The 26,136-nt window shown below is 36.9% G+C and overlaps 1 protein-coding gene and 1 non-coding gene across 2 annotated transcripts in view; both read left to right on the top strand.

Moving 5' to 3' along the window:
• LOC122473605 (mucin-19-like) overlaps window positions 1-24,047 on the top strand; it is a 102,135-nt gene extending 78,088 nt beyond the window's left edge. The window contains exons 48-75 of the mRNA XM_043564258.1: window positions 269-408; window positions 1,289-1,526; window positions 2,121-2,174; window positions 3,892-3,945; window positions 4,357-4,392; window positions 4,636-4,689; window positions 5,454-5,501; window positions 5,750-5,800; window positions 6,379-6,432; window positions 6,522-6,575; window positions 7,572-7,625; window positions 7,878-7,928; window positions 9,668-9,721; window positions 10,171-10,224; window positions 10,859-10,912; window positions 11,527-11,580; window positions 12,577-12,630; window positions 12,756-12,806; window positions 13,298-13,351; window positions 13,521-13,568; window positions 15,785-15,814; window positions 17,923-17,954; window positions 18,041-18,203; window positions 18,549-18,586; window positions 20,664-20,778; window positions 22,004-22,039; window positions 22,686-22,794; window positions 23,688-24,047. Of these exons, the coding sequence (XP_043420193.1) occupies window positions 269-408; window positions 1,289-1,526; window positions 2,121-2,174; window positions 3,892-3,945; window positions 4,357-4,392; window positions 4,636-4,689; window positions 5,454-5,501; window positions 5,750-5,800; window positions 6,379-6,432; window positions 6,522-6,575; window positions 7,572-7,625; window positions 7,878-7,928; window positions 9,668-9,721; window positions 10,171-10,224; window positions 10,859-10,912; window positions 11,527-11,580; window positions 12,577-12,630; window positions 12,756-12,806; window positions 13,298-13,351; window positions 13,521-13,568; window positions 15,785-15,814; window positions 17,923-17,954; window positions 18,041-18,203; window positions 18,549-18,586; window positions 20,664-20,778; window positions 22,004-22,039; window positions 22,686-22,794; window positions 23,688-23,871 (2,018 nt within the window). The 3' untranslated portion in view covers window positions 23,872-24,047. The remainder of the gene's footprint in view (window positions 1-268; window positions 409-1,288; window positions 1,527-2,120; window positions 2,175-3,891; window positions 3,946-4,356; window positions 4,393-4,635; window positions 4,690-5,453; window positions 5,502-5,749; window positions 5,801-6,378; window positions 6,433-6,521; window positions 6,576-7,571; window positions 7,626-7,877; window positions 7,929-9,667; window positions 9,722-10,170; window positions 10,225-10,858; window positions 10,913-11,526; window positions 11,581-12,576; window positions 12,631-12,755; window positions 12,807-13,297; window positions 13,352-13,520; window positions 13,569-15,784; window positions 15,815-17,922; window positions 17,955-18,040; window positions 18,204-18,548; window positions 18,587-20,663; window positions 20,779-22,003; window positions 22,040-22,685; window positions 22,795-23,687) is intronic.
• Window positions 8,709-8,812, top strand: LOC122474107. Its single transcript, XR_006294799.1, has one exon. It is a non-coding gene; the product is annotated as a U6 spliceosomal RNA (small nuclear RNA).
• Window positions 24,048-26,136: the final 2,089 nt, after the last annotated feature.

The raw sequence follows: 26,136 nt of genomic DNA on the forward strand, positions 1-26,136 counted from the left end.
TAATGATTCTAAGATGAACTGGGAGTGTGAAATGCTCTACTACTCTGTTTACCTTTTTGCAATTTAGGTACCACTGGAGAATTGTCTGGAACAACCATTACATCTGGAAGTTCTAACACAAATAGGTTAACAAGGAAGAAATTTCGCTTATTTAATCTCAGATGTCATGATCTTGCTTTCAGGGCTGTTATAATAAAGAAATAGCACAATATATTTTCCCAATATTTCAAATTCCCAGATTTCATCTTTCTCCTATTTCTTTCTTCAGAGGCCACAACTTCCACAGAAATGACTGGAACTGGAGCCCAAACAGGTGAGCATGAAGAGCCCATGATTTGGGGGTCAACAGATTTAGGACTGTCTCGGCTTTCCTTTGGAGAGTTTGCATTTAATTTAGGGGTATTGCAAGTGAGTCAAAATAGGTTTAATAGTAGGGATAAAAATCTTTTTGAAAATCTATAAATTCCAGCACTGAGTTTCATTGCTCTAAGTCTGAAGATATGATGGGATTTCTCCATTGGTATTGCAAATAACACCAGAAAGTTTTCCCTTTTTTTTGTGAATTCCTTCTAGTAATTTAAATTGGCTAAAATAAACACAGAATGATTTCTGACCTATGGAAGTCTTTATCTAACCCTCCAAATTCCAGTGTGTTAATGGTTTACCCTAATCATCCCTAAGTTTATATCAGGCAGAATATCTCTCCCCACCCCCATCTCTTTTCTCCTCCTCAGGAGTCCCGACTACCATACCAGGTAGCCAGATCTCTGACATTCAAACATGTAAGCATGAGAAAATGTGAATATCTCCCTGATATTTACCAATATTCAGAATGAGAATTATAATGTGAAACAGCTTTTTTTTTTCTTTTGGAAAGAAATGTTCTTGTGAAAAGATATATGAGGAACCCTAGAATAAGCCTTCTATGAATTAAAAGAAGCTTGTAACATTTTTCTTCTTAGCTTTTCTTTTAATGTAAAGGAAATAACATATCAATCCCTTCCCTTTTGCGATTCTAGGTACCAGTGGAGTAGTCTCTGGCACAACTATTAAATCTGGAAGATCCAGTGTTGGTAAGTGAATGTATTCAGAGGCAATCATTCCTTGTCTAACATCAAGCAGAAATATGTCACCCCAAACATACTTTCTACTTTCCTAATTTTTTGTTTCCAGAGGCCAAAGCTTCCTTAGAAAGCATCAGAGACCCTGTGATGAAATCAATGAGAATTAGGAGTGCCAGATGTTAGCATTGCCATTGATTACGATCATGAGTTTGCCTCTGGATCAGAAAGACTGTTATACAGGAAAGGCAGGTCCTCCATCGCACACCCAGGCCAATGGTGCTATTGATTCAGACTCCTCTGCTGGTTTCTGGACAACCCTTTTCCAGTGCCTGGCCATGTGGTGTGGATTTCTGAATAGGGTGGTGGTAGTAGTAATTTCCTGGAAGATTAACCCACTGGACATGATTGATGTTATTGCAGAATCGGCAGGAGTCAACACTGTCCCAAAAGCTTCTATCTCAGGCAAGTAGGTGACTAAAATGAAAGTAGAAATTTTTTGCCTTCCATTTGACTTTTTATCTTGAACTTTAAACTCTAAGTTGCTTAATGACTGGTTGCCTCGGAGGTTGATTAAAGTGATAACATACTCAAAATATTTTTCCTACTTTCAACCATTAAGAACTACCTCTGGAGTATCAATCAAGTCGCTAAAAGTAAAACAGATAAACATGGTGAAAAACTCTTCTGTTCCCAGTTGAAAATAGTGTAATATTTGCTAAGTAAGCCTACTAGAAGATAGACTTCTTAAGGGAAAAAAAAGTCTTCATTTATTTTATTTATTGGTGAATTTCTAGTGTTCAACAGGCTCAATAAATATTTTTGAATGAATGAAATATTTGATACATGGGAAAAATTACACGATTCAATCCAGGAGCAGAAAGGCATGCTCATAGAGCTTCCATATGGACAAAATAGTCTCTATGAATGGTCCTTCCTGGAGTTGTCAATGTGTAATATAACTGAAGATATGGCCCTGGAAATATACACTTACTTTATACTCAGATTGCCTCAATGCAGAACATTCTCTGTGATGATCCCATGACATTCTTATTTCAGGTACCATTGGTGTGGCCTCAAGTACAACTGTTGCACCTGGACGTTCCCATACTGGTAGGTTAACAAGCTGGGAAGAAAGCATCTTTCCTAAAAATAAGGTGAAAAAATGTCTTTCACATGGATCTTCTCATGTAAGAGCACCGCACCATATTTTCTTTTCTTCCTAAATACCCAACCTTTATCTGTTTCTTCTTTTTTTTCTTCTAGAAGCCATACTACTACTAGAGTCCGTTAGGAAACAGATGGAAATTAGTGTGTGTGGGTGTAGGTGTGTTTGTGTGGCAGGGGGGACTTTGGTTGATTATAAATTACTTTTTTGTTTCTTAGTAGGATAATTTCTTGAGGAGGGGCTTTTAAGGAACTTACATCTAAGATCAACAGTGTTTTCCTTTTTTACTTGATTTTGAATCAGTTGGGGCAGATTTTTGAAATATCTTCATTTTCATGGTCCAGCCTCCATATATACCTCCCTGAATATGAGAGTGAAAGTGATAATTGTCTAGGGAGTTTTCTTTTTCTATTTGTCATCTTAAGTATCACCATGATATTAGCTGATGGAAAGATGGTGGCAGAGCGTTTTATTTCAGGTAAACAGAAGGCCACAACAAACACAGAAAATTTATCTCTATTCATTATGTTCTTCTTTGAGCATAGAAGTAACTGAAATGTGCAGTGGTTATCCCAGTAACTATCTATCTTCATGCTTAAGTTTTAAAAATTTTCATTCTCGGGGCGCCTGGGTGGCGCAGTCGGTTAAGCATCCGACTTCAGCCAGGTCACGATCTCGTGGTCCGTGAGTTCGAGCCCCACGTTGGGCTCTGGGCTGATGGCTCAGAGCCTGGAGCCTGTTTCCAATTCTGTGTCTCCCTCTCTCTCTGCCCCTCCCCCGTTCATGCTCTGTCTCTCTCTGTCCCAAAAAAAAAAATAAATAAACGTTGAAAAAAAAATTAAAAAAAAAATTTTCATTCTCATAGGAGCTACTACAGAAGTATCCATAAATAAAGGAACTGGAAGCACATTAGGTGGCTCCAGTGGGAAGCGGATCAGAAGAACAAGAGGCAGAATATGAATAACCCTTGTTTTTCTGCCATTAAATCTCAGAAAAGGGGACTTCTCTGTTGAGGAATTTCCATCTTTATTTGATTTGGGAATAAAACTATGCATAAGAGAACAGAAATAATTTATCACTAGTTGAAAAGGCCCACAAGATAAGCAGAATTCCCACCCCCAACTCCATGAGGGGAAAAGCCACTCTTCTTGTTGTAGGTACCCCTAGGGTATCTTCTGGCACTACACTTGCACCAGGGAGTTCAAATACAGGTGAGCCAGCCAGCTGAAGAGAGTCTTCCACAGGAAAACTTCTAGTAGTAAAGTATCTCTCATGGTACAGTGGCCCAGAAAAATACATAATAAACTTGCCTCAGAACACCAAATCCTCAAAATAAGTCAGTCAGAGAAAGACAGATAACATATGTTTTCACTCGTATGTGGATCTTGAGAAACTTAACAGAAGACCATGGGGGAAGGGAAGGGGAAAAAAAGTTACAAATAGAGAGGGAGGGAGGCAAACCATAAGAGACTCTTAAATACAGAGAACTGAGGGATGATGGAGGGTGGGGGAGAGGGGAAAGTGGGTGATGGGCATTGAGAAGGGCACTTGTTGGGATGAGCACTGGGTGTTTTATGTAAGCTAATTTGACAATAAATTATATTTTGAAAAAACATTAAATCCTCTTCACCTCACATTTTTTCTACCTTTCCTCTGTCTTAGAAGCTACAACACCCCCTGGAGGCAGTGGAAGCACAGGAATTGAAATTAATACAGGTGAGTTCAGAAGCTTCCTAACCTTGCCACTTTTCACATACAAGCGCAGCAATAACAATTAACAGTTTCAAGCTCTAAGTATGTGCCAGGCATTATCCTACACCCTTCTTGCTATTATTTTAAACCTTACCCCAAACTGAGGTACTATCATTTTCACAGATGAGAAAACATGGCTTAGAGATATTAATCAACTTGCCCAACGTCATACAGCAAACAAACAGGCTTCAACTCAGGCAGTCTGGTTCAGAAGTCTAACCTCTTAATCATGATACTATATTACTACTACATTATATCACTAGATTTCTTTGTCACATGTCTAAACATTTCTAGAACATTAAAATTTCTATAACATCAGTACTTCACCCAAATGTAAATTTAATTGGTGATCAATCCTGTTGTTTCTTCTTCTAGGGGGATCCAGTAGCCAAGTCCCTGGCATTCAAACAGGTAAATAAAGGAAAAATACCTTTGTCTTGAGACTCTCCACCACTATCCCACATTGTGCTCTCCCACCACTATTTTGGGAATGGAACATTAGAAAGTGCACAAACAACTCTGAAACAAGCTATTGCCAAAAATAATCTTTTTTGCATAATAAAGAAGTTGTGTAGCTTCCCCACCCTTTTCTATAATATGCTTTTCTTATAGGAGTAAAGTTCACATGATCATATCATTCCATTTTGCTTTCAGGTACTATTGGAGTGACCTCAGAAAGTACCATCTCACCCAGAATTTCCAACACAGGTAAGCCAACGAGGAAGGATGTGCTATAATTTCTTTCTTGGGACTAGCTCTGGAGGAATAGCATGTGATTCTTTTTTATGACTTTCCATTAGCCATCACTACTTTCTTTTCACTGTCAGAAGCTACAACTTCCATTACAAGGAAGTATAACCAGTGAAAGTGGAATTGGTAACTCCTTTTAAAAAATATATTTATTTATTTTGAGACAGAGAGACAGTGTGAGCAAGAAAGCATGGGCATGAGTGGGGGAGGGTCAGAGAGAGAGAGAGAAGGGAGGGAGGAGAGAATCCCAGGCAAGCTCCATGCTCCATGCTGAGCCCGTCACGGGGCTCAATCTCACTACCTTGAGATCAGAACCTGAGCCAAAATCAAGAGCCAGACGCTTAACCCACTGAACCACCCGGGTGCCCCAGGATTCGGCAATTCTTGAGTTCCTGATGATTTATTCTGTCTTTGCCTTTTCTTGGGGGACATTTGTTAGAGGAAGTTTATATTTATGAAAATGATTTCATTTCTTCTGGGGGCAAACCTTATATGGTAATTCTTATTACCATAAGGGGAGTTCAGAAAGGTCCCTTTTTGATATTGAAGATATTACCCCAGTATCAGTTGGAGGCAGTATGTCCATGTAGTTCTATTTAGGGAAGCAAAGATGACAGAAATAACTGGAAGTTTAGGTCTAGAAAATTTTGGATTTCAGATGTTATTTCATTGAATACAAATAAATACATTTACACAAATATTGTTTCTATTCTTGTCATCAGGAGCTACCATTGGTGCATCTGAGACACCAAGCCCTGGAAGTAAAACAGGTAAGCTTTGGAAAGGCCTGGAGACTCCTGATATTTAATCCTAGGGAAGCTAGTCATCAAAGCTGGACCGTAAGCCACCATGTTTATTGTGGCCCTGAACTTAAAAATAGAGAATGAACTTCATCTTGACAGGATAGCTCAAAAAAGATCTGCTACTTTCCAGTCACAGACAGTCTGGTTGGCCATGCTCTTCTCAGAAAGGTAAATGCATCACCATTTGGATTCTGTCTTTCTCTTTTCTACTGCAGGCACTACAGGTGTAATCACTGGCACAACAGCATCTGGAAGTTCCAACACAGGTAAATCAATAACCTAACAGGGAATGTGACGAGCTTCAGTAATGGAAAACTCACTCCCCTGCCTCCTGCTTCAACATCTCCTCCCAATCACACTTTCCCTACCATTCCCTGGGAAACCACCATTTCTCATTTATATGATCCTTCTGAATTCACTTTCCTTCTCCTTTCTTCCTTTCACTTAGGGACCACAACTTCTTTTGGAGGTGGTGGAAACACCAAGGGTGGAATTAAAATAAATGAGTATGAGCAGTCAAATAATATTTTTCTCTACATCTTAAAGTCAATCACAGTGACTGTAATGAACTTAGAGGGAATTCTATTCTACCTTACCTTAATCTCTCTTTGAGTACAAATTGTCACGATGTTAACTCTTTATCCCATGTGAATTGTCTTATATTTTGTAGACTTGTAATAAAATGGTATAATAGAAACCAGTATTGATATATCACTTAAGACAAGGAAGTTCCTGATCTAAACCTTTTAGTTGATTAGAGGAACCCATCAATGTCTTCTAAACTAAATCCTAATTTTAAGTAAAAAGGAATTAATACATTGATTATCTCCTTTTGTGCTTTCAGTTACCACTGGGATAACCACAGGTACAACCATCGCACTTGGGAGTTCCAACACAAGTAAGTTGTGAAAAAGTTGAGGAAACCTGCTTCTATGAACTTTAGCCAAATTTCTGCATTTCATATTGCTTTCTCCTATTTCCTCTCAGAGGCTACAACTTCTACAGAATTTGAAGCTACCACTGTATTTGGAATGGCCACTAGTGAGTGGTTTGCTTTCAACCTTTTGTGTTCTCAACAGTTTTATGTTTAAGTTTGTGTTAGATGATGAATGAGTGAGCAGACCAGCTAAGCTAGGGTTTTGTATTCCATTTGAAGAGACCATATGTTAGGTCAATCAGACGTGGACTTTGTTCTTCAGATTGATTTTCTCTATACACCAGCCTTTTATATTTTATGAAGCTAAGAATGATATATTACTCTCAATTCTTTATCCATCTTGCCTTAGCAGATACTACTTCAGAGTCAGCTGAAGTTTCCAGGGGTCCAGAAAATTCTAGTCCTGGTTAGTAGGATTTAATTCATCAGCCTTAGACTTATCTTGCACATAAAAACCCTTTCTTCTCAGGTTTTCCTCATAACTAAGGTCTCAAAAAATTAAAAAAAAATTTACATGCTCCTTCACACACCTGAATCCCCACTGAAGCATCAGGAAGACAAGTCACAGGAGGGAAAACAAATGAGCAGAGGAAAAACGCTATTACAAAAAGCATTAAACCACAGAGAACAAAGAGCTCCAGAATGAAACTTTACCATATATTGGTTTGGAGAAATGAAAGAGTCTGTGGGAGAGCATGGTGTTTGCTTCTCTGTGCATAACGAGACCCCTTTATTGCTTATTAGAAACATGTGAATTTATCTTGTCCATGATATTTTAAGGGCATAAAAAGTATTACTGTGGTCTCTCTCTCTCTCTCTCTCTCTCTCTCTTTCTCTCTCAATTTCACGGTATCTTTCTCATTCTTTTAAATCTCATTTTCATTTCCATTTCAAATTCCGCCAGGGTTGTCTTTCACCACACTTATTTCTGGAAATGCCAACATGAGTTAGTCAAAGTTACAAAGAGACTAATACTCTTTATTAGTATCTCAGTCAAAAGCCATCTTCTTTGAGAGTATGTCTTCTACTTTCATAACATACAACTTTTTTCCAGATTTCAAAATTGTTTAAAATCACCTTAAATTTTTGTTTATTCACAGGGGCTACAACTCTGGGACTAAGCCGTGACACCACTGTGCATGTAATTCAAACAGGTCAGTCATGGCATTGCAGAATTGTTGAGATTTCACTGATTACTCATAGGATATTGGTAGTGACAGAAGATGATAAAACTTTTAATTTGAAGACTTATGAGATAATTGGGGTTGTGATCTTAATGTACTAGAATCTCCTGGACTACAGACTTCATCATATGCACATTTATTAGGATGTAGTTTCTTAGTGGTACATTTCTTAATGAAAACAGGAGTCTTTTTGGTAAAATATTTTCCTACTTGTCTTTATAGGTACTATGGTCATAGGTGAAATCACAGGTTACTCAAAAGTTTCTAACCCAAGTAAATTAAGATGACTAAAATAAATTTAGGGCATTTTTTTAAAATCTCACATTAATATTTTTTGTCTACTCAATGAAAATGATCAAGGAAAGAAACATTTATTAAAAAGCATGGGAGTATAAAATAGGAAATTATAATAATCTAAACTTGTGGAATACAACTCAGATATTGGGAAACCATCGCAAGAGCAGATGTTGGGAGGTTTGTCAAAATTTCTGGTTGTCAAAGTTGTGACAGAAATGTCCTGAAAAGGGGGAAAAAAAGGAGATCACCCATCAGTTTTGTATTCCATAATATTATAGGATTCAGTTATGAAAAAATTAAATTGTGATTCCATTGACAATAAGGAGAAATTGAAAGGTTTTTGGATAGATTGACTATCATGCATAGATTTACTTTTTTGGAAGATTAACTAGGCATAAGTTAGGCCTGATTTAAAGGGGAGTAAGAAAGCAAGTGTTGGAGGTATGTCATCCAGTTTGAGACTGTTGGAGGTAAGACATGATTACAGACAGATTACAGAGGCAATCATGTCGGAAAATGGAGGTCACAAAGAATGTGCAATATGTTGGCAAGTTGGCATTTATTATGATGCGATGGAGAGGTGAAGGAGAGAAGGATGTTTTGGGTGAATCTAGCTCATAGTTTGGATGCTTAGGTAGACGGATGGAAGTGCCATCCCCAAATTTGGGAATATACTGGAGGAGGAAAAAAAATTGATAACTGATAGAAGATATAGTGAGGACAAATTTGGGCAGTTTGAATTTAAAATGCTCTGAGGTGTTCGCTTCAGCAGCACATATACTAAAATTGGAACGATACAGAGATTAGCATGGCCCTTGCGCAAGAATGACATGCAAATTCAAGAAGCATTCCATATTTAAAGAAACAAACAAACAAGTAAATAAAATTTAAAAAATAAAATAAAGTGCTCTGATGTATTCAGTAGTATGCTCAGGAGAAGTGTTAAGTGCAACTAGAGTACAGAAGAGAGGCCTACATTGAAGATACACATTTGTCAGCCGATTGATTACAAATGATATTTAAGTGCTGGGTGCTGGTGAGTTTATTTAGGGTAAACACACATAGTCAGAAGACCAAGAAGTTAAAACATGATACCCTGGCTCAAAGGGTGGGCAAAGATGCGGGAAGGGGAGTGAGAGATAACAAGCTTCCAGCTATGGAGTGAATATGTCATGAGGATAAAAGGGACGGCATATGGAATATAGTTAATTGTATTGTGACAGTGTTGTATGGTGATGGATTGTAGCAACACTGGTGGTGAGCACAGCATGATGGATAGACTTGTTGTTGAATCACTGTTGTACATGTGAGACTAATGAAACTGTGTCAACTATACTGAAATTTAAACAGTTAAAACAAAAACACATATTCAAAGTAAATTTAAAAGGTGTTACAAAAAAAGGGCTTTGTAAAGGCAGAGGAGCCTGGAAAAGGGGATAGTTTGGGCTCAGCCAGTATGGATTAAGTCAAGTCTATAAGACAGAGTGCTGGAGTCCTGGGATGTGACTTAGGAGACTGTTCTGCTTCTAATCTGGGGATTCAGAATCCCAGATCAAACAGGAGCAAACAGAATTTTCAGACAACATATGTAATTTTTAGTAAGATTCATTTTTCAGAGGGCCTGACCTAATAGATATAAAACTTTGAAATAGGAAGGGAGAACTGTTTTGAAATAATTAAAATGTCAAGATTCTTAATTCTTTTCATTTTTTAAGCTTCAGGAGTCACCAACCTAATTCCAGGGAGCCAGTCTACTGGAAGAAAAATAGGTAAGCATGGGGAAGTGAAAAAGGTGAAACGGGGAAGGCACCTATCTCCATGATACTAATTCCAGAAAACAGGGATCGTAGAAGAATGGAGTTTACCATAGGGGATAAAACAGAGCAAGAAAAAATGTTTATTTTACTTTTGGGGGCAAGGAGTCCTGGAGAAGGAATATGTTGTTTCACAGAAACACATGGATTTTTCCTAAATGATCATCCCCATCCAATAAGAAAGTCAGTGCTCACATTACTGTCTCTTTCTTCTCTCTCACATCCCAGCTACCACTGGGACAGGCTCTGTAAATATATCATCACCTGCAAGTTTCCAAGCAGGTAAATCAGGAAATTAAAGGAATTCCCCTTTAAGGGCCTATGGACAAAATTGCACACTGCCGTATATTCTCCTATTTTCAAATTCTTAATCTTCTCAATTTTTTTCTTCTTTGCTCTTATAGAAACCACAACTTTTAAAGAAGGTGTTGGAACTATGGAAGCAAGAATTTCATCAGGTGAATTTTACTGGATTTTGGATTCTCCATGGTTTTTTTCATTTGAGCTCACTATACACAGATAGTGAATGAAAATGAACATCACTGGAAGTGGTTCCTTTTCCTTTAATAATAGCTCATAGGGTCAAATTAGGTTAGTTCCCTGAGTTTTCCTAGGAAACATAACCATAGATGTAATTCTCTAGACACACCTTTTTTTAAGAAACTTTACCCCCTTTGTTTTGCCAGGCAATACTCCAGAATTAGTGAAAGTCACCACCAGCCAAGATATGTATAGATGCAGTTGTTTTTCTCTGGTTTTCTTCCACTGGAGAGTGAAAGAGTTAAGTCACTGGAAGTAAACCATGTGAATATAAGACAGACATTCTCTCCTTTACTAATAAGATTCTAGATGATTCTGGATCTAGAGAAATAAGATTTTTGACACAATTGTAGCTTTTCCTCTTATATTTTCTTTGAACATTTCAATCATGAGAAAGTGCATTAGAAAACATGTCAGGTTTAACACATGATACAAGAAAAATTGTTTTAAATTGTTTTCTGTTGCTTCAGAGAAATAGGAGCACTTGCCAATTTTACACTTTTCTTAGGGTGAGAAAGGGTTTGTGAGGCTCATCCTTCCTTCTTATTGCAGGTACCACTGGGGTAGCCTCTGGCACAACAGTTATTCCTGGAAGCTCCAATACAGGTTAGTAGATATTTAGTAAGTGGCAGAGTATCTAAGTTAAAAAAAAATAATATCCTTTCTCTAGAATTAACTGTTGCAACATCAACAGAGCAGTCCTGACCTCATTCTTGTTTGCCTCTCTTAGGGGCGACCACTGGAGTTGAAATGTAAATAAGTAAGAGTCAGTGATTCAAATCTATTGAATTCTCATTAAAGACTCCTAAAGCTTCGATTCGGTGTAGGGGAATGTTGAGAGTAAAAATAAAGGGCCACGAAATGGGGCAGAATCTCATTAGGAATGTACTTTTTTCAGCCATTGTTATCTTCTTGCTCTGAGTTTCTGGACTCAGACCAGAGCACCCAGGTAAGTTTGTATAGGTAGGTACACAGGACACAATGCTGAAAGGAGGAATAGATGCTGAAATCCAGCCAACATTCCTCTAAAAAGGCATAAATCTATGAGGCCACATCTGCCCAAAAAGGGTGTGTTTTGTAATTCACAAGGGGAATCTATGGGCTGGATACAGTATTGACCCAGACTTTCACCCGGCTTACTTTCTCTTCTCACTGTTAATTTTTGGGGATGGCCATAGGAGGTGTGTCTGATATGAAATGTTTTTCATTTGCCTTCGTAGGTACTAGTGTGGCATCAAGTAGAATTACTGGTGTCCCAGAAAGTCCCACCCAAGGTAATGGAAATGACTTCAAATGAAGTTTATATCCTTGACATTCTTCTTTTTCACACCTAAGTGTTTCAGATAACCGATATTTATCTCTATGAATGAATGCCAGACTTGAACTCGAAAAGAAAAATTGCACCAGATGGAATTTAAATGGCAATGAAGACTTTATTTAAGATTATTGTAATTATTGTAAAGCCCATTGCAATAGCAGTGAGGTTTTACCTCCTCTTTTCTGAAATAAAATCCAGGGGATATTTTAAGGGCTGGGGTGAGCTAGTGGGAAAAGTACTGGAGGGGAGGCTGGTCTATACGATTAAGCCACCTAAGTTTGCTAATTGGTGCTTATAGAATAAAGTTAGGCTCCAACTTCCCATAGAGACAAAGAGATAGGGTTACTGTTATTCTCAGTGATTATATTTCAAAGAGGTGGCTCCAAGGTCTTTGGGGAAGACATTCTTGGGTTGTAAAACTGTCCAGAGACTAGGGAAAGATTTGTATCTCAAGAGGACAGAGAAAGAATTTATAGCCACAAATTTTCTAAAGTAAATGCTCTAAGAAAAGAGAGTCCAGGGCCCTTTAATCAGGAAGATACGTCTATAAATTTAGTCAAGCTGAGGGGAATGTTTAGGCCATCTTGATCAACACAGATGTTTTCTCATTTTTTTTTTTTTTTTACTCTCATAACTTCACTGTCCCAAAAACTAATAGAAGAGAACCAGGAAACAAAGAATTAGATGTGAAAAAAATTTGTATCATTTAGAGAAGGAGACCTGTAAGTGTGAAATTTACCTGGGTTGTGGGAAAATATTCAATTCATTTCTGTGATCAAGGAGTTTCTAAGATAGGGGCCTCTTATGTTTCAATTGCAGGAGGATGTCCTAGCATTAGTAGATGCATTGGTACATGCTAGGTGCTCAAAACTCTTGTCTCATGTAGACATGTCTTAGGACATTTTCTTGTGAGACAAGAAAAAGCGCATTGCTCTTCCTGTCTTTATTTTAGGTACCTCCAGGGAAGCATTTGAAACAACCACTGCTCCTGGAAATTCTACCACAGGTAAGTAAAATAATAATAAATGAACTTTTCTTGGTGACATCTCAGAAGACAGACCAGCTTATCTGAAGACAAAGTCTAGCTTCTCCAGTCCCCTATACTTACTGCTTTTGTAACTCCCTTAGCAGCCACTGCTTCCATTGGAGTCAAGGAAACCTCTGGAACTAGAATGCAAACAGGTGACTGCTGGCAGTACAAATTCCTCAATGATCTGTGCACCTATGATTATATATGAGGAGTTGGGTTTGGGGAGAGGAAAGCTAGAAGAAACAGGAGAGAAAGGCCAGGAAGATTTTCCCAAAGTTTTGGAACATGACTTTGAAGTTCATTTATATATATATATATATATATATATATATATATATACACACACATACACATATATATAAATATATACACATATATATAAAAAAATATATATAAATATATAAAAATAAATATATATAAATATAATATATATAAATATATATTTATAAATAAATAAATAATAAATAAATAAAATATATATATATATATATATAAAATCTAAGATTGTTTTTGTTTTTGTTTTTATTGTTTAGGCTTTCACCAAAATTCCTCATCTGAAGACTTAATTATGGAGCTTGAAATCTCTGGGAATGGGATTATGAAATGTGCTATTCTTGAAATTTTTTTGTATTTCCTTTTGTAGGCTCCACCTCCTTGTCAACTAAAATCACAACAAGACCCAAAGTATCCTACCCAGGTAAAATGAAATGACCCAGCTGTGCTGGAATGACTTGTTTATTTCACACAAAGCTTCCTTTGAGCATGACTTTGCACTGTCATTTGTGCATATACACAGAGAGACTTGATATGCATATGTGTTATCCTAATAAATAAAATGACAATACCATTAGTTTATTTCTCTTTAGAAACCACTCTAGTCACAACAAGAGACCAAGACACTGAAAATAAAACAGGTCAGTATGGGGCAAATCCCAATTTCTTTACTTATCTAACTAATATTTCTTTACATATGCTAGACTTGTAGCAGAAGCTAATAGCAAAAATATCAATAAAATAAAGTCCTTGCTGTTTTATTACTTTTGTATATTTGTAGGTAGATTATTATGGGCACAGATACTATCATTACAGTATATTTAAAGCTAACCCCCAAACATGTATAATCATTATGGTCCCAGTTGTATAGTGAGAATAGAATATTAATTTCTGCTTATTAGTTGGTAATGTTGAGTGAAGGCATCAGAAAGGAGATGACTGAGTTTAATATTGGCTGGGGTGAAGAGGGAATTCCTGCCAACCAGCCATGAGAAGACAGAGACATGTGATATCATGAATGAGTTCAGGAATCAGCCAGGTATCGGTCATGAATGTATGAGGTTCAGGGGATAAATGAGATTGGAAAGTAGAAGCAAGTTCAAGAAAAACCTTATTTCTAAATTTAAATGAGACATATCCATATACTAAATGGGATCCCCTTAAGGATTTTGTCAAGAGAATGAGATGATCAGAAAGATGTTTTAGAGAATTGACTCTGACAGCAATGTGGAGATTAGGAGATTGTTCTTTATGGCTCCTCTTACAAATGTCTTCAATGAACCCTTGGAATTCTGATCAGGGAAGATTTTCTGCTGTATTTATCCCTAATAGGACATTTGTCTCTCTGGTTGCTGTTTTCTGCTAATCTGTTAAGCATTTATAATTGGGGATTAGTTTAGCCTCCCTCAGTTAAAAGAGACATTTGACCCCCAAGCTCCCACATCTTTAACTAATTTTCTTTCTGTTTCTTCTGCCCCTATTGGTTGTTGTGGCCCCTTTACCTCAACATGTAACAATTTTAAGTTCTTTCAAATATTCTAGGCTGGACTTTTGTTTGGTGGGTAGAATTAAAATATTAATTTGATTTTTTAGAAGTTTGGAAATACAATTTGAACTTTTTGAGTGAATTGTTGGGTTGACCAAAATATGTGATATGTGAAGACTTAAAAAGAAACATATGGCCAGCTTATGCCATCTGGTGCAGGTGGAGATGGAATAAGATTGAAATATTTCAGGAAGTTAAAAAAAGGATAAAAGTTCTTAAAGGATTAAAACTAGATTACTAATAACACATTTTCCTATACCTGAATTATCCTTTTCCTTTTTGAATGCATATTTTACTGTCCTTTTAATAGGAGGTGTCTGCCAAAAAAAATCAAGGAGTAGTTTACCTTGATATTTTCTCATTTCTCCTTTAGGCTCCCATTTTCCCCTCCCATTCAAATTTGAGGTCCAAAGGGATTTTTCTCTAAGGTGCAATTTGAAATGCCATGAGAAGCAGAAAAGGAAAGTGTCATAGACTCTGGGTCTTGAGTTCTTTCTTGTCTAGCAAGAAAATGGGACACAGGATTAAAATGTGGGAGATGACTAATGTCCGGGAGAAGACGAGAGCCCCAATTAAGGGTCCTTGATCTATTTTCATTAGGATCGGAAGGCTTACAAACATGGTGATGGACATGCACAAAGGGATAATGAAACTGTCAACATTAACTCATGGACATGAGGGAAAGGGGGTTTTGAAAATATGAGGGGTTAGGGGTTTGGGTTAATACAAAACAAAATCCTTGTGCCAGGAGGTCAGGCAGAAGGTTGTTTACAGCAGAGGTGAGGCACCACCTCTGTTTAACTAAACTGGTCTAGGGGACAAGAAAGACAGAGCACTCAACCTCAGGGTCAGCCTTTCTTTTGTTAATTAGCTCCGCTCTGGGCAACTTCCCCTTTGCCCTATTTACCTGTTTACCTAATTTGTTCCTTCCTTCCTGTGAAAGCAGCTTTCTGCTATAGTACTAAGTTGGGGGGGGGTGTTTCTGCCCTGAATACCTAATCTTGTTTACCTCATATACCTTTGTTCCATATTGGGGCGTCTGCCCTGCCCTCTCTATACCTATTTACCTAATCTTGTTTACCCAAACTTGGATGTACGAGCATCCTATGGCTTTGTAATTCTTTATGCCTTGTTAACCCATCAGTGCAGGCTCAGGGAATGCCTAAGCTTATTCCCCACAGGAAGGTAGACAGAAATAAGTCTGTAAGACTAGCAATGTAGCCAATTATTTTCAGTTATTAGATAACTATTTTACCCCAAAACAATTTCAGTAACTTTAGAGGCTAACATGAGGTGCCTGTTTTCACACAGGATGTCCAGCATCACTTCCACCACCTCCAGGTAAGAATACTTCCACTCAAGGGGCACCTGAATGGCTTAGTCAGTAAAGCCTCTGACTTCAGCTTGGGCAATGATCTCATGGTTTGTGAGTTGAAGCCCTGCATTGGGCTCTGCACTGACAGTGTGGAACCTGTTTGGGATTCTCTCTCCCTCTTTCTGCCCCTCTGCTGCATGCATTCGCTCTCTCTCAAAATAAATAAACAAACTTAAAAAAAACAAGAATACTTCTACTTGAAAATCAACCATTCTACATTAATGATTCTTCTTGTAAATCAAATATCAGAGGTCATGCCTATGAAAGTTGCTAGCTGTGGAAATGTTTCAGAATAGGAAAACTGGAAATGGAGGAATTTAGCTTTTATTCACCAAATACATAGCAAATGGTAGTCTGTTTTCTCATCCACAGACTAATGCAGCCAAACCAAACAAATACCTCTTGTTACTTACTCAAAATAGAGTTTACTTACTAAATAAAGTGTTTTATTTAATTATATGATAGCTTCATCAAAAGATTGTCATCAAAAAATTGTTTAAAAAATAGTATTTTTTTAAACCAGATAATTCCCGATTTTTTGAGGAGTAAGGGAAATTAAAGTTAACCAAAGTTCGATAATTTTAGAGGATTTTGAGTCCCCACTGTTCTCCAGCCAATGTGATGTGCTTTTTAGAAAGTGACAGAAGTTACCCGCCCCCTCCCCAAAAAGAAAATCATTCTCTAATCTTAGGATATAGTGGAAGAAGGGATATTTTTTTAAAGAAAAACAGTTTTCATATAAGGCTGAAAATAAATTTCACAATAAAAAAGACTTGAAATATGTATTATATAGAGAGCACATATTATCTGTCATGTATATATTACATATATTGTATACTTTGGAGGAATCTTTAGGTATTTCACTACAGAATTGGAATTTGAGAGAAACATGTAGGCTAGGCTAGTCCAGGGCATGTAAATGAGAGAATGAGACTAAGTTGGGAAGATAGATTGGAGCCACATTGTGGCAGACCTCAGAAGCTAGAATGCTGAAATTAGGTATTTATTTTATTAGTCTATTAGAGGCCATCCAAAGTTTTTAACCCAAGGCAAAGATGAGGTGAAAACTAGGCATTAGAAAAACTGTTCTACCTGCGGTATAGAGAATTGATTGGATCAGGAAGAAATCTGAGTCAGAGTTACCCCTGGAAAAGCCCACATATGCTAGATTAAAGATAACAACATCCTGGAGTAGTACTGTAGCAAGTACAACCAGGAAAGCAAGGGAATGAAGTAAAGATGAAGATACAGAATTTTGCAGTCGATTGGGTGCCAAGTGATGAAATGGAAGGAATCAAAATGACTCCTAAGTTTTAAGCTCAAATAATTGAAAGAATACTTTGGTTCTCAATAGGAAGAAGTCAGTTTAGATGAGAAACTGGTTTTAGGGGCAAGATGATATAATCTGTTTTGTGCTTATTGAGTTTGAGGGTCTCAATAATGCCATTTATTAGGTCTGCAATGCTATTTATTAGGCCAAGGGAAACCTGGGCCCATAGTTTAGAAGAGATGTCTGTACTGGAGCTACAAGTTTGAGAGTCATCCACTTGACATTACAGTGGATACTGGAGACAGAAAAGTACCAGGAAAGGTCAGAGACAATGAGAAGGAAGAGAAAAAGTTGCTAATAAAGAAAGGAATTTCAGAGTGTTGAATTTGAAGGGAGGAGAACATTTTCAAGAAGGTGAGTGTTAAAAATGTCAGCAATTGTAGGGAACTTGAAAAACTGATAAAGGGCCTTAGGGACTGGTAATTACAAAGTCTTGGTGACTTGCAGGGTATGGAAGCAGAAGTCAGACTGTAAAACAGTAAGTAAAACAACAGTCATAAGATTTATTGACCACTGCCAGCAGAAATTAATAATTAACCTGTGCTGGGATTGTAAAGTAGGAAATATCTATACTCATTAGAGACAGTTTGCTCAAAGTAGGTGGATGTGATTTACCCACCTGAAGGCACCATACAATTCTCCATAATTCTGTTTTTCTGTATTGGCCACCTGGTGGTTATCTATGTATAACAGATGGTTCTATTTTGCCAAATTTAATTACCTTTTATCATCTCATGTTAACAGTTTGTCATGGTCCGCTGGGAGAAGAGAAATCTGTAAGTACACACTTTGTCTCTACTTTAATCCAATTGCTGTCATTCCTGTATCTGAATAGAAGTCTGAACTTGGTTTGTGTCTGTAGCCTGGAGATATATGGACTGCCAATTGCCACAAATGCACCTGTACTGATGCAAAGGCTGTAGACTGTAAACCCAAGGAGTGCCCTTCTGCACCCACATGCAAAACTGGAGAGAGGCTTGTAAAGTTCAAAGCTGATGATTCCTGCTGTGAAATTGGATACTGTGGTGTGTATTCACAATACATTATTTGAATTGAATAGTTGTTTACTTATTCACATATTCAAGAGATATTCATTGAGCTTCTAATATGTGTTAAACTCCATGCTAGAGGAGTGTGATAAATAAAACAGAATCATACTTGATCTCTTAAAACTCACTATCTTTGGAGTGGGGGAAACCTAGAATTAATAATTATGAATATAATGAGTTTATTAAAGGGAGATGATGGTGTTGTGGGAAGAAACATTTTAATTGGTTGATAAATATGATTCCATATGCAATTTCTGGTTTATAAATAAAAACAGAATTATAATGTTTATTTTAGGGTAAAATAATGTATTTATTTTTCAGAACCAAGAACGTGCTTATTTAACAATACTGAGTATAAGGTAAGGCTGTTTTTACTTTAAAATATTTTTATTTATATAATTATGAATAAATGTAGGCTTTTTCAGTTTATAATTTGAAAAAATCATTGGTAATGGTGGAGCAGAATCTGTTCATTTTTCCCCCCTATATTCACTTCAAAAGGAGCATCAAATGTAACACGCAGCATGGCTCGCTTCAAAGGAGGAAAATGTACTTGATCATTAACTACCTAACTTCTGAATAAAATTTCCCAGGGGTCTGACCAGATGGAGAAGGCACACTCTGTGACATTCAAATCAATGAACAGAGTTAAACTGTAATTATAGCCAGAAATATCAGATGGCCAACCTGTCAGAGATCAAATGAAAAACCCCAAAAGACTGGAACCCCATTATGTGAATATAACAACACGTATATTCAGGGCTAGATTTTGACAAGTGATTTGGCATTTTGGAAAGTAATTTAACTTTTTAAAAAAGGTACCAGGAAGCCATAAAACCCACATGGTTCTCAAATTGATAATCCTTTTGAGCTGGTGATACTAAATATTAAGAGTCTAGCATAAAATCTATGTGGTATGTTAAGAAATATATAAAACAGAGCTGATGAGTGTTTTAACTTATTTATCATGTTCACATTTCTGTCTTGGTTTCTTAATTTTTGGTTTCCAAAGGTAATGTGATTTGAGAATCTATTCTAGTTTTTTTTTTCTTAGTTTATTTATTTATTTTAAATGTTTATTTATTTGGTTTGAAAGAGAGACAGTGTGAGGAGGCAGGGGCAGAGAGAAAGAAGAGAGAGAGAATACCAAACAGGTTCTATGGCATCAGCATGGAGCCCGTTATGAGGCTCGAGCTCATGAACCATGAGATCATGACCAGAGCCCAAATCAAGATTGGATGCTTAACAGACTGAGACACCCAGGCACCCCATTTTATTTTTATTTTGAGAGAGAGAGAGAGAGAGAGAGAGAGAGAGAGAGAGAGAGAGTAGAGTGGCGTGGAAGGGGGGCAGAAAGAGGGAGAGACAGAATCACAAACAGACTCCGGACTGTCAGCTCAGAGCCCAATGCAGGGCTTGAACTCACAAACCATGAGATCGTGACCTAAGTTGAGATCAAGATTCAGATGCTTAACCAACTGAGCCATCTAGGTGCCCCATAGAATCTATGCAAGTTTTTAAACATAAAATATGATGATGTTTAAAGAACAAAGGAAAAGTTTTACCTCTAACCATTTGTATGTAAAATAGTTGAAATAATAAAATTCCAGTTTATCAGAAAGTTCATTTTGCAGTTTGAAATAAATACAATTTCCCAAACTGGCATTTGAATTTCGAACATAAATTATTTTTAAAGCAATCCAGAGAACTTTACAAGTATACAAGCAGAAGTAGAGGTAGGATGTCTCGTGGGATATATCATTTGTTATCATTTATCACTTGTAGTAATCTGATAAAACTATTTTGTGCCAATTTTTCTACTTAGATTACTTCTTTTCCCTAAAATTTAGAGCATAACAATTGGTTGATTTCCTGTTATCATAATACAACCTTTCTTGAAAATATTTTTAAAATATAATACAGTGGGGCGCCTGGGTGGCGCAGTCGGTTAAGCGTCCGACTTCAGCCAGGTCACGATCTTGCGGTTCGTGAGTTCGAGCCCCGCGTCGGGCTCTGGGCTGATGGCTCAGAGCCTGGAGCCTGTTTCCAATTCTGTGTCTCCTTCTCTCTCTGCCCCTCCCCCGTTCATGCTCTGTCTCTCTCTGTCCCAAAAATAAATAAACGTTGAAAAAAAAAATTTAAAAATAAAATATAATACAGTGACTGAGTAGGTGAATAGAATATGTGAATTTTCACTTGAGGATTCAGAATCTTGACTCACAATCTGTGCTCTCAAGGAGGCATATTGATTTATTCATCGAAGTAGACAGCTTTTAACTCACTTTTCTTAAATATTAATTAGTGACTGAAGGTACCTCTGGACATTCACTTAACAATCTGAATTTGAATTTTTTTTTTTACAGATTTTTATTTTCAACCTCAACAAGAAATCAAGATGAATAACTCCTTTCTTCTTTCTTCCTCTCTGCCTCCCAGATTGGTGCTTCATTTGATGACCCCAGCAATCCATGCATCTCCTACTCCTGCCATAGCACTGGTTTCATCGCAGTGGTCCAGGACTGCCCAAAGCAGACCTGGTGTGCAGAAGTAAGTTATCTTCTTAAGTAATGATCAACAACATCCACTTCTTATGTTAAATATAAACACAATCTGTCTTCTTTCTCATTTGGAAAAGTCTGTCTGGCCAACAGACATAAATTTCTTATGGGTTCCATTCCAGATCTGTTTCACACCTTTTATTGCCAAGTATATTTTTCATATCAAAGTTATATTTGCAGGCTCCGTGAAGCTTAATCTAGTGCTATTCTAGAAGAAGTATGTTACTTTAGAAAGCATTTTGCTACTTTTAAACAAACCAAAAAAAAAAAACAAAAAAAAACCCCAAAACACACCAACCTTGTTTTTTTTTTAAGGCTCATGGATTCGGGTTAATCATTTCTTATAAAAATACAAAGTTTTCATAAAATCACATTTAAGTGTACTTTTCAGCTCTTTCTTTATGCCACAGTCTTCATTTTTACTGTCCCCCACCATATAGTGAGGATTTTGTATTAGTAAATGCCAAGTTTTAAGCTTAAGTCTTAATTAAATTAGTTAATAAATGCTCACCAGTTCAAACTTAAGTAATTTTTCTTTCTGAAGATATAAGTGATAATATAGTTTAAAGTTTGATTTCAGTACTCCAATGTTGGATTTAAACATTTATTGAGTTTTAACGTGTAAGGTTAAAATCCTGTCTGTAAGAAACTTACAGTGTCTAGTAGTAATATCAGTATGAAAGTATTTTTCAATTAACCTAAGGGAGGATTATTTTTTTTACTTTCTTGCATGTTATTTAAAATTTTTTTTCCACGTTTTTATTTATTTTTGGGACAGAGAGAGACAGAGCATGAACGGGGGAGGGGCAGAGAGAGAGGGAGACACAGAATCGGAAACAGGCTCCAGGCTCTGAGCCATCAGCCCAGAGCCTGACGCGGGGCTCGAACTCACGGACCGCGAGATCGTGACCTGGCTGAAGTCAGACGCTTAACCGACTGTGCCACCCAGTCGCCCCTCTTGCATGTTATTTTAAAGAAGACTTCATTTTAGATATTTTTTTCCCTTTCTCCCTACGGTTGAAAATTTTTAGTGTAAATATTCAGACTCATTTTTATTATTATGCTCTCTCATCCATGCTTCTTGGATCTGAGATCAGCATATTTATCTGTTCCATTTTCCCCTTTGTAATTTCAGTAAGTTCAGTAATGTTATATTATTTATAAAATAATACTTATGTTTTTAAGTCTTTTTTCTATTTCTCTTACCCCTATAGGAAGACAGAGTCTATGATTCAAACAAATGTTGCTATACATGTAAGTAACATTAGGTTCCACATGTAGAGGAAATGTCAACAGTTGACAAAAATTTAGTGTTTCTTTAAAACAAAATGTCAGATCATGAATAGAAAGTCTCCTGTGTTTTTAACATAACAGGTCATCTAACCTTTATGCAGAAACTAACAATTGATATCTCTACGTTATGTATTGTACTTTTTCGTGTGGGTTGAAACATTCTTCCCAGTAAAAAACAATGGTGTTTACAAGGAAGAAATTTGATTCTCATGAAAAAAAAAATATAGTTTGCTCTCTAATATAAGCAGGTTGTGTTGTAAACTGATACATTAGATAATAAGAATGGTCAACAATGAGAAATGGATGTCAGAAACAATCCATTCAGCTCCATCTTCCCTTCCCTCTTCTCTCCTCCCTTCCTCCTTGTTCCCTCCCTCCTCTTTCTCCTATGATAATAATGATAGCACTAATGAAAAGATAACATTTATTAAACATAATTATTGAATACTAACCAGGTACCTTGTGCTGGGTGCTGAAGTAGTTAATCCCTTCAACAACACTATGAAGTATTTTTTGTTATGATTCTCCACTAAAGGTTCAGAAAATTGAGACTTAGCAATTGCTAATGTTAAACCTCATTTCTGGTTCTATTATCATTTTGTTTTAGGTAATACTAATTGTAGATCTTCACTTGTGAATGTGACTGTTAAGTACCGTGGTTGCCAGAAAAAACTTGAGATGGCAAGATGTGTAGGGGAATGTAAGAACACTGTCAGGTGAGTGTTTCTTTGAATGTGTACTGTGCATTAATTTTGTAACATTGTGGAGGAAATTAAGTTTTAAAAATTACATAGAACATTTTTTACGTGAGAGCTAATGATCAAAACCTGATGAAACACATATCTAAGACATTAAGATCTTAGAAATAAAATAAACATTTTCAACAGTAATGAATGGTTTTAAAGTAGCCTTCTAAATAAATCAAACCTAGTGGGAGAGAGCCAAGCATAAGAGACTGTTAAAAACTGAGAACAAACTGAGGGTTGATGGGGGGTGGGAGGGAGGAGAGGGTGGGTGATGGGTATTGAGGAGGGCACCTTTTGGGATGAGCACTGGGTGTTGTATGGAAACCAATTTGACAATAAATTTCATATATAAAATAAATAAATAAAATAAATAAATAAATAAATAAATAAATAAATCAAACCTAATACATTCATAGCAAGTGTCTTTATTTTCACACAGTAATTACTGATAGTACTTAAGCAGATAGTCTTGCTTAAAAATGTGTTTTTAAACTGTCACTTGCATTTTAGACATAATATATATTGTTTTTCCTTCATGAACACTTTCATGTGTAGATTAATATATAGAAAATAATAATTTGGTATGAAGTTGTATATTTAAAAGTATGTTTATATTTTTTCACCATAACATTCTAATTATAAGATTATAAATTTCCATTTTGGATTTCTTTTGTCTTACATACCAATTATCACTGATCCACATCAGAAGTTCATGGTGAAGGGGAAATGCAAAGTATAGGTAAAGAATAAATTGGTTGGAAGGATTGCTAAATCGCTTAGACAATTGTAATTTGAGCATTGATGTCAATTTGTTTCAGAAGATATCCCAAAAATATTTATTGCTGAATATTCTTTTCCTTTAGGTACAATTATCATATCTTTCAGCTGGCAAATTCATGTCTTTGCTGCCAAGAAGATAAGTACGAATTCCGGGAAATTTTTCTTGACTGTCCTAATGGCAATACAATACCTTACAGATATAGGCACATCACGGCATGTTCTTGCTTAGATATGTGCAAACAGTCTACACTCCCAACAGTCAGTTAACGCCAGTATCACCTTTCCAAGTATAACAGGCCAGGTATTTATTTTATAAATGCACAAAAATCACTAAAATAGAATAACTAAACATTTGTATCTCACTCAAAGTGTGAATTCTCATTCTGAGGCATTTTGTTCTCTTGTTGACTGGATGTGAAAAATAAATACAAGTTTTCAAGCAATTCATGAGCGTATGTTTTTATTGATAATAATAAGAATGCTACAACTCAATGAGAAACTGAGTCATATCATGCCTCTCCAAAATGTTTTTCTTCTACTCTTTATCTCATGAAGCCATTATCCTATTTCGTCCTTTCCCTTCACAGTTAAACTTGTTGAAACTATGTTTTTGTTCCCTTCCCCCACTTTTCTATGCCAATTACATCACCCTTTCACTCTATGACAACTTCTCTGCTTAGGACACCAGCAGCCTCAAAATTCTTTAAGTAGGGTCTGATATTGGGACGCCTGGGTGGCTCTGTCAGCTAAGTGTCCAACTTTGGCTCAGGTCATGATCTAACGGTTCATGAGTTCAAGCCCTGACAGCTTGGAGCCTGGAGCCTGCTTTAGATTCTGTGACTCCCTCTCTCTCTGCCCCTCCCCCGCTCACACTTTGTTTCTGTTTCTCTCAAAAATAAATAAATAAAAAAGTGGGGTCTGATGCTATTTTCACTTTTTTTAAAGTCTTTTTTTATGTTTATGTATTTTTGATAAAGTGAGAAACAAAGCACAAGTGGGGAAGAGGAAGAGAGGAGACACAGAATCTAAAGCAGAATCCATGCTCTGAGCTGTCAGCATAGATCCCGAGACAGGGCTTGAACTCATGAACTGCGAGATCCTGACCTGAGCCCAAGTCAGACGCTTATCCTATTGACCTACCCACACACCCATCACTCTTTCCCACTTAAAACATTTTTCTCGCTTTTTTTGTGACATCATTTTTTAAAAGATTTTATTTTTAAGTCATCTCTCCACCCAATGTGGGGCTCGAACTCACTATGCTGAGATCAAGAGTTGCACACTATTCCTACTAAGCCAGCTAGGTGCCCCACTGTGACATCAGTTTTAATAGTGCTCCTACATTTGTGGAGCTCCCAAGGCTCTTGACTTGCCCTCACTTTTGCCAGTCCTTCAAATTTCAATTCTCCAAAGTTTCATCATGTTCCTGTTCTCTTCTATTCATGCCCCTTGGATGATTTCATCAACACAAGTAGTTGTGTTTATACACAGAGGAGGATTTCCAGTCTATGTCTCCTGCCCTCAGCTCTTCTCTGAATTACAGACACATTGATACAGCTCTGAATACACACCTCTAGCTGGATGGTTTATAGATAGAACAAACTCGACAAGACTAAAACTGAACTGTTATTCCCCCTAACCCACTTCTGTCTTTGTATTTATATACCATTGAGGTAGTTAGCTAGAAGGAGAAGTTGAGGTTTTGTAATGTCATGATTATCATCTTCAGTACATTCTACACACTTTGCTGCCCACACACATATTCTTCTTCCTATACATATATTTCTAAATATGCCTTGTACAACATTAATTTTTATTATTTTTTATCATTTTTTTAATGTTTATTTTTGAGAGAGAGAGACAGAGCACAAGCAGGGGAGGAAAAGAGAGAGAGGGAGACACAGAATCTGAAGGAGGCTCCAGGCTCCAAGCTGTCAGCATAGAGCCTGACGTGCGGCTCGAACTCTTGAACTGTGAGATCATGACCTGAGCCGAAGTCAGAGGCTTAATCAACTGAGCCACCCCGGTGCCCCACAACATTAATTACCTTAATAAAAAATGTACGGTTGTTAACACCTCCCCAACCTAATTTATCATAAACCTTTTATGTACTACTCACCTTTCTATGTAAACTGGACTGACGGTAAATTTAACCATCATTAAACACTATGCCCAATGATGGGGAAAGAAAGTTGGTATATTAGTATATCACTGGTAGTACCTACCAACAAAAGATGAACAATAGCTAAATACAGGTGTATATTACAAGTGTCACTTCTATAGTTAGTCCCAAGGCTCTTAACTTTCCTTCATGTCTGTCACTCATTCCAGCTAGTTCTTCTTTGTAGTCTGTAGCAGAGTTTGTCAGTCGGAAAAATTATGAGGGATTTGAGTCCTTGAAAATCCAATTGCATGAAGTTGTAGTTTCTCAATGCCTTTTACCTCAGGGAATGATAAAACATAGAGACAGCAGCGCACTTACATTCCAGACCTTACCGTGTGGCGGTAGCTCTATTTTTCTCCTGATGGTCA

Source organism: Prionailurus bengalensis, chromosome B4 (assembly GCF_016509475.1).
Source record: "Prionailurus bengalensis isolate Pbe53 chromosome B4, Fcat_Pben_1.1_paternal_pri, whole genome shotgun sequence".
Lineage (NCBI taxonomy): Eukaryota > Metazoa > Chordata > Mammalia > Carnivora > Felidae > Prionailurus > Prionailurus bengalensis.